This window comes from Triticum urartu, chromosome 2 (assembly GCF_003073215.2).
Source record: "Triticum urartu cultivar G1812 chromosome 2, Tu2.1, whole genome shotgun sequence".
Lineage (NCBI taxonomy): Eukaryota > Viridiplantae > Streptophyta > Magnoliopsida > Poales > Poaceae > Triticum > Triticum urartu.
The window spans coordinates 739,065,059-739,076,407 of NC_053023.1; the positions used below are offsets into that span (position 1 = coordinate 739,065,059).

The window sequence follows — 11,349 nt, forward strand, 5'->3', positions numbered from 1 at the left end:
AAGCTTCTGTCACTCTTGTCCTCCAATACATAGTCCTATCAACATACAACTAACCCTAGGGTGTGATCCACGCGCGCAATCATATGATGGGCACCAAAGGACAGCAACATAACCACAAGAAAATTAAATCAATCATAGCAATTCATCAACCACCGATAGGACAATGAAAATCTACTCAGACATCATAGGATGACAACACATCATTGGATAATAATATGAAGCATAAAGCACCATGTTCAAGTAGAGGGTACAACGGGTTGCAGGAGAGTGGACCACTGTAGATAGAGGGGGGAAGGTGATGGAGATGTTGGTGAAGACGGCGGAGGTGTTGGTGTAGATCGCGGTGATGATGATGGCCCCCGGTGGCACTCCGGTGTCACTGGAAGCGAGGGGGAGAGAGTCCCCCTCCTTCTTCTTCTTCCTTGACCTCATCCCTAGATGGGAGAAGGGTTTCCCCTCTGGTCCATGGCCTCCATGGCAAGGGAGGGGCAAGAGCCCCTCCGAGATCGGATCTGTCTCTCTGTCTCTCTCTGTTTCTGCGTTCGCAGATTCTACCCTTCCATCGTTTCTTATATATTCCAGGAGATCCGTAACTCCGATTGGGCTGAAATTTGAACACGATCTCTATCCGGATATTAGCTTTCTTGCGGCGAAAGAATGGCATCAACCGCCTTACAGGGTGGCCACGAGGGTCAGGGGCGCGCCCCCTACCTCGTGGGCCCCTCGAGCATCGTCTCGCGTTGATTTCACTTCCCAAAAATCACATATATTCCAAAAAAATCTCCGTCTGTTTTTATTCCGTTTGGACTCCGTTTGAGATGGATATTCTGCGAAACAAAAAATATGCAACAAACAGGAACTGGCACTGGGCACTGGATCAATATGTTAGTCCCAAAAATAGTATAAACAGTTGCCAAAAGTATATGAAAGTTGTAGAATATTGGCATGGAACAATCAAAAATTATAGATACGATGGAGACGTATCAGGCGCCGGGTAAAGGAGGAGGTGAAGGAGGAGCCGCTCTCGCCGCCACGTAGCACGTTTGACCGCTTCAACCGTCCCACATCACCGCCAAGACGTGTCTGGCACGAAAAGGAGAGAGCGATGCCATCACCACCCCGTCGTTCGACCGAAAGCCAGTGGCGCCCAATTGTTGGCCCTCCTCGACACTCGTGGACGCGCACAGGCGCCTCTTGCATTACCTCGGTAGTGACGGCAACAACACGTCCTCGCGTAGCTCCGTGACATCGGCCAATAAGGCGTCATGGCGACCCAACGCACACCGTCGGGCCACGTTCGCGACGCCGGACGTCGCACACGGACTGAGTTTTGTGGACCTTGACCATGCATTGGCCTAGGTCGGGGACTAGTCCAGGACCATTGCGAAGACGTCTGTGTGGCACCTGCACGGCCTTAGCGACCAACTCGTCAAGATTAGGGTGGCGGAGTCCCTGTGCGCTGTTGCCCTTGTTGCCGACAAGGGCAAGTAGAGGATGTGCTGTGAGCACCAGTCGACAGCCAATCAAGGGTGTCGCGGCCCCTACGCGCCCTACTGCCGCTAGAAGGACCATGACGACTCAGACTACGATGGTGACGGCGATTGAGCAGACAATGATGGAGGTGCCGCCGGCCGACCAGAGAGGCCATGCGTACGAGGTCATCGTCCGGTATCTCGTGTAGTTATTTTTTTCAAAATTCAGTTGAACTTGTCAAATGTCGTCCAGTTCGAATGTAAAAAAAACAGGCATGCTTCAATTTTGTCCGGTTTGCATGAAATTCGTTTTTATTTTCATCCTATTTCCGCTCGAAATGTGGGCAGATGTTTGATACTTGTGGTTGGGTGGTTGTCTCCCGTATTTGTAGACGTTTAGAGCATCTCTAACAGCCGCGCTTCGTGCCGCACGCTAAAAACTAGTTTTCTGCGCGCCATTCGCCTGGTTTTGCGCGGCCGCCAGCGCTGGCTCCAACAGCGGCACTAAAATGCAGCGCGCGCGCCGCTCCAGCAGCGCGCAAAAAATGCAGCGCGCGCGGACATATACATCTCAAATAGAAGGAAAAATGATCAAACTAAACAAAAATAAATCAACAATAAATAGTTCAATTTCGTTATTACAATCCAAACAAATAATTTATCGTTTAGTACAACAAATAGTGCAATAAACACAACAAATAGTTAATGAACAATACAATGCTCTTTGTCGTTCATGCCATGCCCACCACTCCTCAGTGAGATCCTTCTGAAGATCATTGTGCGCCGCGGGACGCCGAATGATATGATAGGAGGCAACAAAACGGGCCACCCTTTCAGCCCTCTGTCGCACTCGCACGGGATGTCCCAAGAGCTCATACTATGAGTAGTCTAAATCTTGGGCACGCTCATTCTCGATGATCATGTTGTGCATGATCACACAAGCGTGCATGATGTACCAAAGTATTTTTTGATCCCAAAATCTAGCCGGTTCTCTCACAACAGCAAATTGGGTTTGCAAAATCCCAAAAGCTCTCTCCACATCTTTTCTAGCCGCCACCTGAGCATTGTGGAAATCAAGATTTTTCTTACCTTTTGGCTTTTTTAACGGCTTCACGAATGTTTGCCACTTTGGATAGATGCCATCCGCTAGATAATAGCCATAGTTGTATGTACGGCCATTTGCTACAAACTGCACCGGTGGCAGCTCACCATTTGTAATCTTATTCATCAGTGGTGACCGGTTGACAACATTGATGTCATTCAAAGATCCAGGCATTCCAAAGAATGCATGCCAAATCCAAGTTTCTTGATCGGCCACCGCTTCAAGGATTATAGTGAAACCCTTTTTTTGGTCATGGAATTGCCCATGCCATGCCTTTGGATAATTCTTCCAACTCCAATGCATGCAATCTATTGAGCCAAGCATGCCAGGAAAGCCGCGAGCTTTGTTCATCGCCAATAGCCTTGCGGCGTCTTCAGCATTGGGAGATCTCAAATACTCCTCGCCAAACACTTGCACAATTCCGATTGCGAAGCGCTTGACACACATGATGGCTTGGCTCTCACCCATAGCCAAGTGATCATCAACTAGATCAGCCGGGATACCGTATGCCAACATACGCAAAGCGGCTGTCACCTTCTGAAAGGTGCTATGCCCGAGCTCTCCGACGGCATTCCTCCTTTGCTGAGAAAACCGGTCATGGCTCGCTAGTTTCTCTGCAATGCGCCTGAACAAGTCGGTGCTCATCCTAAACCGGCGACGAAAATACGACTCCGGGTATGTGGGATTCTCCACGAAATAGTGCCTAATCAATCTGTTATGGGCATCGATCCTATCTCTCCAAATTTTCTGCCGACCCATAACCGAACCACCGTGCTTCGGTTTTTTTATTGATATGCATAGCTAGGATCATTGCAAGATCCTCCTCCTCTTCCATATCAAATTCTTCTTCAGAAGAATCATACGACGAACTCATCTACAATGTTCAATACTATGCTATAAAAACTACAATCAACATGCACCAAATTCATGAAGTTTGAGCAATACATACCTTGTAGGCGTTTTGTCGAACACCTTGCGGGCGCCGAGCGGCAGCGAGCGCTCGGGCGCTATTCGTCGGAGGACGGACGCGCGCGAGGGGCGGCGGGACTACGGGGGGGGAGGGGGGGGGCGTGGTGCGGGGATAGGCCGGGGAAGCGCGGAACGGTCGCCGGGTGGCGCGGCTGGATGGGGGTGGGAGTTGCGAGCGAGCGCGCGAGAGTCCAACGCGCGGGAGCGGGCGCAGCAAATAAGCGGCGGACGATTGAGTTTCGGCCCGCGCGCTGAACTACATATGCCGCGCGCACTGTTTTTGCGCGCCCGTCGGAGCAACTATACCGGTTGAGCGCGCGCTAAAACGGGTAATTTTGCGGTGCGGCGCTAGTTTGGCGCGGCTGTTGGAGATGCTTTTAGTGTGTCCGATTTGGGTCGCCCTTGGAGATGCCCTAAGGGCATCTCCAGCCGTTGGCCCCCCAGGGGGCGCCTAAAATCGCCGCCTGGGGGTGAGCCGGCGCAAAAATTGGGCCTGGGGGCGAGTTGGTCCCCAGCCGCCAGCCCCAGGGCCGCCCCCAGGCACGTTTTAAAATAAAAGAAGTTCGGCGAAGTTCGGCTTAAACACGATAAATTTTGGCCAAACACGATAAATTTCGGCACATTTCGGCGAAGTTCGCGGATTTTCATTACATAGCACATATACATAAACTAATCAAAAGGAAAAACTGGCTGAAGTCGCCGCCGTCGCCGCCATCGTCGTCGTCGGCCTTCTCCTCCTTGACGCGGGCGCCCCTGCTGGACCCCTGCCCGGCGTCGCCATGGCGGACTGGTGGCGGCGCATCATCGTCGTCGTCGTCGCTGTCGTAGATGATGACGACTCCGCCTTCGTCGCGGCCGCGTCGACGCTCCGCGAAGCGAAGCAGGGCGGCGCACTGGCGCTCCTTCGCCTTCTCCAGGCGCTCCTTCGCCTTCTCCAGGCGCTCCTTCTCCATCGCTATGGAGTCCCTGCGCGCCCATTCCAGGGCCGCGTCGTCGTCGTCGAGCTCCATCGTCACCGGCGCGAGCCCTGGCTCCGTCTTTGGCTTGACGAAGCGCGGAGGAGGAGCCGACGAGTAGGCGCGCCGGCCGCCCTCGTTGATGACGATGCCGGCGCTGCGAGTGCGCCGGCCGAGCGGCGTCTCCGCCGCGGGCTCGGCCTTGACGCCGAGCTGGGCCGGAGTGCCGGAGGAGTGCGATGAAGATCGGGAGGAGGAAGAAGAGGAGGAGGACCCGAACCTCCTTGGCGCCCATGGCCCGGCGCGTCGGTGCTACGCCGGGGCGGCCGCCCTCGCCGGGTACGCCAACGGCGGGTCGTTGCCGCCCTCGAGGTACGTCAGCACGCCCTCGAGTGTGCGGCCGGGGACGCCCCACCACAGGTGGCGCCCCTCGCTGTTCTGCCGGCCGCCGACCACCGGCGCGCCGTTGGTGGACGCCAAGCGCTGCTGCTGGCGGCGCTCGAAATATGCCGCCCAAGCCGCGTGGTTGTCGGCGGCGTACTGGGGGAGGGAGAATTGGGCGTCGGTGAGGGAGGCGCGCACGACCTTGACTTCCTCGGCGAAGTACTTCGGCTTCACCACGGTGTCGGGCAACAGGGGAATGGGCACTCCCCCGGCGCTGAGTCTCCACCCCGTCGGCCCGGCGCGCATGTTCGGCGGCGCCGGGATGCTCGCCTGGAATAGGAGCCAGGACTCCTGTTCGCGGAGCGAACGGCGGCCGAAGCCGTTGGCCGCTGCCTCGTCTCCGCGGAAGCGTTCCGCCATGGCGACGGGCTCGGGAGAGGTAGAGAGATAGAGGGAGGGGCTGGGCGGCGGCGCTCGGGAGAGGTAGGGAGAGGGAGGGGCTGGGCGGCGGCGAGGGGCGGGGCTGGTGTGGGCACAAGCGAGTGCAGGCCACCGGCTATATAGCCGCGCCGCACCCGTGTGTACGCGTGCGAGGGAGGGAAGGCGTCGGTGAGCCGTGCCGTGACGCGCCGCCCGTGAATCAATGGCAAGGCTGACCGGCGGCAGCCTTGGCATTGATTCCTCACGGGAACCGAGGCCGTTGGAGGAAGACGAGGCGCAGTGTCGCTGACGCGGCTGGTCCGCGGCTTTTTCGCGCCAAAACAGCTCGCCCCGGCGCCCCCGGACGCCCTCCAGCGCGCCGGGTTCGGTCTGGGTCCGCCGGCGCTATTTTCGGCCCAGACCGGCGAAAATCGAGCTCCTGGGACGCGACTGGGCCTTTTTTTTGGCGTCGGCGCGAAAAAATCACCTGAGAAGACCTTACTGGGGACGCGGCTGGAGATGCCCTACTACATTTGAGCCGTTTAGCTCCACCCGGCGTTTTCCATTTCAGTTGGTAGTTTATCTGCAACGGCCGTTTACACTCAGATGAATTGCATCCTGCATTATTCAGTTAGCTGCTCTTAACGGAGCAGCAAGCGTCGTCCACTGTACACATGGATGGATGCATTCTCAGTGCTCACAGTCACCGAGGATGGTTCACCACGTGCCATGCCCATCCCATCCCTGCTACGCTGACGCTGCCCTTCTGTGAATCTTCTCTTCTCCGTCTCCTTTAATCTCCTCCATCTACTGTAATATTCTAATTACTTGACAGCTAGTGAAATGTTTACCAGTAACTCGCCACGGTGCATTATGATTGGTCACGCTCCAGTCCAGTGCAAGAAGCATCCAATGATCCACCCATGGCCATGGCGTAAATAAAATAAAAGCATCAGCTTTACCTCTGCCCATGGACAAGCAAGCAAAAGCGCCACTGCTCACTCCCCACCTTCACACTTCACCACCCCACTCCACTGCCCAGCTCCCAATCTCAGTCCCAGTCTCAGTACCCGAGCTCCGGCCGCGAGCGAGTAAAATACTCCTCCCTCCCGACCTCCAATCCCTCCGAGTCAACTGACTGACTGACGATGGATCGGCACGGGCACGGGCACGGGCAGCACCACCGGCTGGTGACGATGCCGCGGGAGGGGGAGGCGGCTTCCTCCTACGCGGGAGGGGGCGTGGACGTGGTGGCGCGGGAGGCGGCGGCGCAGGCGCTGGGGGCGGTGGTGCAGCTGCACTTCGACAAGACGGTGGAGAAGAAGCGCAGCGCCGACGCGCAGAAGCAGGAGCTCTGGCGCCTCTTCCTCGCCTTCTTCCTCTTCCTCGCGCTCGTCCTCTCCGCCGTCTCCGGCGGGGGCCGCCTCCAGTGCCGCCACCTCTGGGCCCCCGCGGGCCTCCTCTCCCTCGCCCACCTCGCCTTCTACGCCGCCGTCGCGCACCACCTCCGATGCCTCAACGGCTTCAGGTCCTTGCTTCTTTCTTTCTTTCTTGTGCTGCAACTACAATCGATTCCGATTTCCGATTCGATCTGGTTGAGTAACAATGGATGGATGGTCCAATTGCAATATATAGGTACCAGCGGCGGTGCCACAAGCTGACGCTGGCGCTGGCGGCGGACCGGCTGCGGATGCTCAAGTCGGCGGGGGAGGTGGTGGCGGCCGCCGACGTGGAGGTGCCCTACCAGGAGCCGCACGACACCTACCTCGCCAAGTTCAAGCGCAGCTGGGCCATCCACTTCGCCTTCCTCATCGCCACCTTCGCCTTCTCCGTCGCCGCCGCCGTCGCAGTCCTCTGCTTCTAGCCCTACCCCTAGCCTAGCTACCACCATTACCTTCTCCTCCTCCTCCTCCTCCTCCTCCTCTCTGCTTCTTCTGTTCATCAGGATTACTAGTAGAATCGAATCGAATCGAATCGATTGTGCTGTGCTGTGTTCCACCATTAGCAAGCAAGCAACACCCAGAAACAATGTCCTACAGACAGCAGCACCAAGAGTGAGTGACATCTGTTTGCCTGCCTACCAACATTCATTAATGTCAAGGATCTTCGTTGGCCATGATTCTGACCAACTCTGCTTTGCTTTGCTTTCACTCTGGCCGGCCTAATCATCAATTCATCATAACGCAACTGTCCGTGTCAATCACATCGCATCACACATCTACAATTGTTGTACTATCTGAGATCTTCCTCTATCTAAAATGTGCACTACGCTAAGATAAGAATCACATCTCATCTGAGAGCAACACTGGAAAATACTAACAGGGGAGCTTTCATCTCGCTGCTTGTTGCATTCAGACAAGTTTATTTTGTTTCCCCTTTCGAAATCAAGAGATGAAATGAAATAACCATCATTTGTTGTTACAGCTTGCAATGGTAGTAAATATGATTGTGCTGCTACATGTTACTACAACATAATCTCCTTCCATCATGTTGGGAGCTCGGCTCTGTTGGCTCAAATCTCTAGTTAAAGAAAACGAATACTCAAGAAAGGAACAAACAACAGATGCGGAGAAGAGAGCTCTAGCTCCAGTTCAGGAGCCCCAACTCCCCGCAAGAGATGGAACGATTTTCTTGCCAAATTCACGCGCTCGAGGGAGGTCAGCTGATAGCGTTCTCAAGCTTCAGAACACCACGCGTGGAGGAAGGAAGAGGCTTATCACCCGGCCTTCAGGACGGTGCAGAGCGAGTTGTACGCATTGACGCACAGCTTGAACTTCTCCTCGGCTACGGCCTGCGCACAACACAAATGTAGGGAATGGACATGTCCTCTGTTAGCATATGTGTTTTCGCAAGTTGATATGTGACCAACACTGAACTAGTGTTGCATCTGTTGTTGGTTCAACTTCGAAACCACCTCAGAGTCGGTCGGTTACCTGTGAAGAGCCCGGGTGCTTGTCAGGGTGCCACCTGAGAGCAGACGCGCGGAAGCTGCACGGAGTAAATCGGGTAAACACCAGCGGAGTGAGTGGTAAACAACATTTTGCAACGGTGGCAGAGACAAGCAACAATTTGAGGAGGCAGGACGAAACGGAATCTCACGCTGTTTTGACATCATCTAGGGTTAGTGGACCACGAGGTGGCAATCCAAGGGTGAGCCTGTGCGCATGTGAGCCAACGCCGGCTGTGTCACAGGCGGCGTCGTCGTCGTCGCTTTCGTCTTCGCTCTCGCTTTTAACTCTTTGTCTTCGTGATTCACCAGCCCGTCTGAATCCAAACGATGAAGCTCTGAAGTGAAAACCCTCCCATGAAGCATGGGACCAGGTAAAACTCTGGTGATGCTCACCAAAGATGGTCTCAAAAATATTTTCAGGATTCACATAACGGGTTTCGTAGAAAAAGTTGTAGAACTTCGCCTTGTCCTTTTTGTCTACAAAAAAGAACATCCTCGTCAAACTTTCATAGTATTACGATGTGATAGCTACTTCAATGAAGTGATCTGGATGGCCAGCATCACAGATCCATGCTATATATAATCCATGAAAGTTCAACAAAACTGTCATTAAGCAGCACAAAACACTGTCATCACAAAGGATCAGAATTCATATAGTTGAGTTGTAGGCTGTAGAAGTTTTGTTTGCCCTTGGAACTTCTCCGGTGTAAATAAATCATATCCTCAGATGTAACTATGTAAGATATGCAGAAACGGCAATAACAGACCATGAAACGCTAGATAACTACATGGATATTCCCAAGGCAGCAGAGCAAAACATGGACCTACTGTGCTAAGATAGAACCATACCCTTTCTTTGATGGTGTACTCCTTGTCGAGGTTTTGTTGAACTGTGATCCTGTTTCTTTCTGAACGTTTTGAATCGTGGAATATCATGCGAATTAGCAAAGCTGCCCATACTTCCATCCTAGAGGAATACAAGTGCACTGTAGACTTCAGGTACACAAGCAATAATAAATGGATGGTGGATGTTTTCTCTTTTCTGCCAACTCTTATGCTTGCAGAAATAAACTTTTGCCTTAATTATCCCAATGAAGGAAGGATAAGAAAGTCCATATGACAACTCAAATAGAAATTTCACCTGTATATGAGGTGTTGACTTTCCATACAGAAGGTAATTTTTCAGGGCCTTCTTTCCTTCTGCTCGTTTTTGACGAACAACGTATCGCTCATATTTCTGTTGAAGAGTTATTACCCATTAGAACTATCTCAAAATCACCATTGTCGATGCTACCTAATCAAGGTAAGGCAGCTACTACTAAATAAAGCATCAAGTACAAACCTATAACTGTTTTCTTTCTGCGTGATGAATTGACTCATTGAGTTTGCTTTGGCTACTAAAAACATGGCAGTGAAACAAATGCATAACACAGCTAGAGGTGCTCAATTACATTCTGAGAGATCAAATTCTGGTATCTAGCTATAAATAAAACCTTATGTGCTACCAAGTTTCTAGAAAACCATTACCAAGAGCTCTATGCAACTGTATGAGAATGCAAGCACCCTGAGGAAAATATCAAGCAAAATGCACTTTACTATCTTAGTATAATTAACTTGCAGTCCCTACTAATACTACACCGACCATAGTTACTGACGTATCTTGCAAGTTGCATCAGGCATGAAGTTAAACTGCTGCTTTGAGCTACTGTGCTTCAAGTATGTTTGACATTAATGGTGCTCATGTTCCCAGCCAGTACAGATTACAGCTGAGAGATGTGTCGAGGCATACCTTGGATAGCTTCCGTTCTCCATGTTCATGCTGCACATATATGAGAAGAACATGAACAGGAGTGATGTTGTAACTTGTAAAGCATATGGATAACCCTACCGAGACCAAGAACAAATTAATTGCCAAATGTGCATGTATCAGGGTCCTTTACAGGCTAGAACTAGTTGAAATAGGAACTGAAATCACAGCACAGCAGGTTAATTGGTTGAGGACACCCCAGATGTGCACATGGAGCTTCGTCGTTCATGCTTATCCTACTGGAAACCATCGGCCGAAACCAATCAAGAAGTTTGTGGTCCATGATTCAGACTTTGGCATTCAAGTGTCCGTCCACCTAGAATCGTGTCCGGATGCTTAGCCTCAGAACTCAAAACTATTTGTTGCGGAAGAAATCAGCATCTACCAGCACCATCTATCTACTGAAATGTGCATCTACTACAGCTTCCAATTGACCAGTTTGTATGGACACGAAAGATAACAGTGAGTGATCACCAAACTGTTGCCAAGTTTGATCAATCTATTTTCCATCCACTGATTATTAACCACAAGCATCCACAGTAGCTAGCTACCTACTAGGTCGTGGAAGGATTCGCTGGAAATGGGAAAAGAGGGGGATTGAAGGAGGCGGCCGGACCTTGCAATCGAACTTGCCCTTCCACTTGGCGGGGGAGGGGGGCGTGGAGTGGAACGACGCCGCGGCGCAGAGGTGGCTCCGCAGGCCGGGGAGGCCCTTGCTCCACGAGGCGGCGGCCTGCATCGGAGGACGAATCTCTCGCGCGGAAGGGGGGAAATGGCGATAGGGGAGGCGAACGACGAGGATTTAGCTGGGCAGGGGCGGCTCCCTCCTCCTCCTCCTTGGATTCGCCTCCGCCGCTGGAATTTTAGGCAAGAAAGGCCGCACCTTTCTTTCCCCCTCCGCCTCTCTCGCCGGCGGCCGCTCTTTCTTTTTTCTCCTACCCACGCACCTTTTTTTTTTGTCCTAATCACAGAGAGCACGCACGACTCAGAGAGAATGTTGGACGGGCCAGATGGTAGGCCCATTAGGGAGTGGATGCTGTAGATCAGGCCCAACTCAAGCTCCCATCATTTCTTCTTTTATTTAATTCGTTGTCTTCACTCAAAAAAAAAGATTGCCGAGTAGAATCGTGTGATGCGGCCAGAGATCCACCCCATCTTCAAAAGAAACCGATCCATGTCGTCTTTGTCGTCGAATAGCAACCTCCGTCCGGCCATTTGCTGGCCCCAGCTCTGAAGCCATGCCGTCTCTACACGCGGAGCTGATTCAGCTGATGGGCTCGCACGTTTTG

At 52.7% G+C, this 11,349-nt stretch overlaps 2 protein-coding genes across 3 annotated transcripts; one reads left to right on the forward strand and one right to left on the reverse strand.

Annotated features, from left to right (window-relative positions):
• The first annotated feature begins 6,280 nt into the window (after positions 1–6,280).
• Positions 6,281–7,419, forward strand: LOC125540358. Its single transcript, XM_048703969.1, has 2 exons — positions 6,281–6,831; positions 6,939–7,419. Exons 1-2 carry the CDS (start codon positions 6,452–6,454, stop codon positions 7,165–7,167), a joined length of 609 nt encoding a protein of 202 aa, XP_048559926.1. The 5' UTR covers positions 6,281–6,451; the 3' UTR covers positions 7,168–7,419.
• A 234-nt stretch (positions 7,420–7,653) lies between these two features.
• On the reverse strand, positions 7,654–11,015 carry LOC125540357. Of its 2 annotated transcripts, XM_048703967.1 has the most exons (7): positions 10,677–11,014; positions 10,043–10,072; positions 9,395–9,490; positions 9,103–9,220; positions 8,403–8,730; positions 8,237–8,291; positions 7,654–8,094 (listed from the first exon to the last, which is right to left on the reverse strand). In XM_048703967.1, exons 1-7 carry the CDS (start codon positions 10,797–10,799, stop codon positions 8,020–8,022), a joined length of 825 nt encoding a protein of 274 aa, XP_048559924.1. In that variant the 5' UTR covers positions 10,800–11,014; the 3' UTR covers positions 7,654–8,019. The 2 variants fall into 2 exon arrangements, with proteins under 2 accessions (XP_048559924.1, XP_048559925.1); XM_048703968.1 differs by lacking the exon at positions 10,043–10,072 and having other exon boundaries at positions 10,677–11,015.
• Between the last annotated feature and the right edge of the window lie 334 nt (positions 11,016–11,349).

What these genes read in the sequence shown, in the direction of transcription:
- LOC125540358 (XM_048703969.1), top strand. Translation starts at nt 6,452, where the DNA reads ATGGATCGGCACGGGCACGGGCACGGGCAGCACCACCGGCTGGTGACG. An exon ending in CGATGCCTCAACGGCTTCAG is followed by an intron (nt 6,832 to 6,938) that starts GTCCTTGCTTCT and finishes TGCAATATATAG; the next exon opens with GTACCAGCGGCGGTGCCACA.
- LOC125540357 (XM_048703967.1), bottom strand. Translation starts at nt 10,799, where the DNA reads ATGCAGGCCGCCGCCTCGTGGAGCAAGGGCCTCCCCGGCCTGCGGAGC. An exon ending in AGTACACCATCAAAGAAAGG is followed by an intron (nt 8,731 to 9,102) that starts GTATGGTTCTAT and finishes TCTTTTTTGTAG; the next exon opens with ACAAAAAGGACAAGGCGAAG. An exon ending in CTAGATGATGTCAAAACAGC is followed by an intron (nt 8,292 to 8,402) that starts GTGAGATTCCGT and finishes TACTCCGTGCAG; the next exon opens with CTTCCGCGCGTCTGCTCTCA.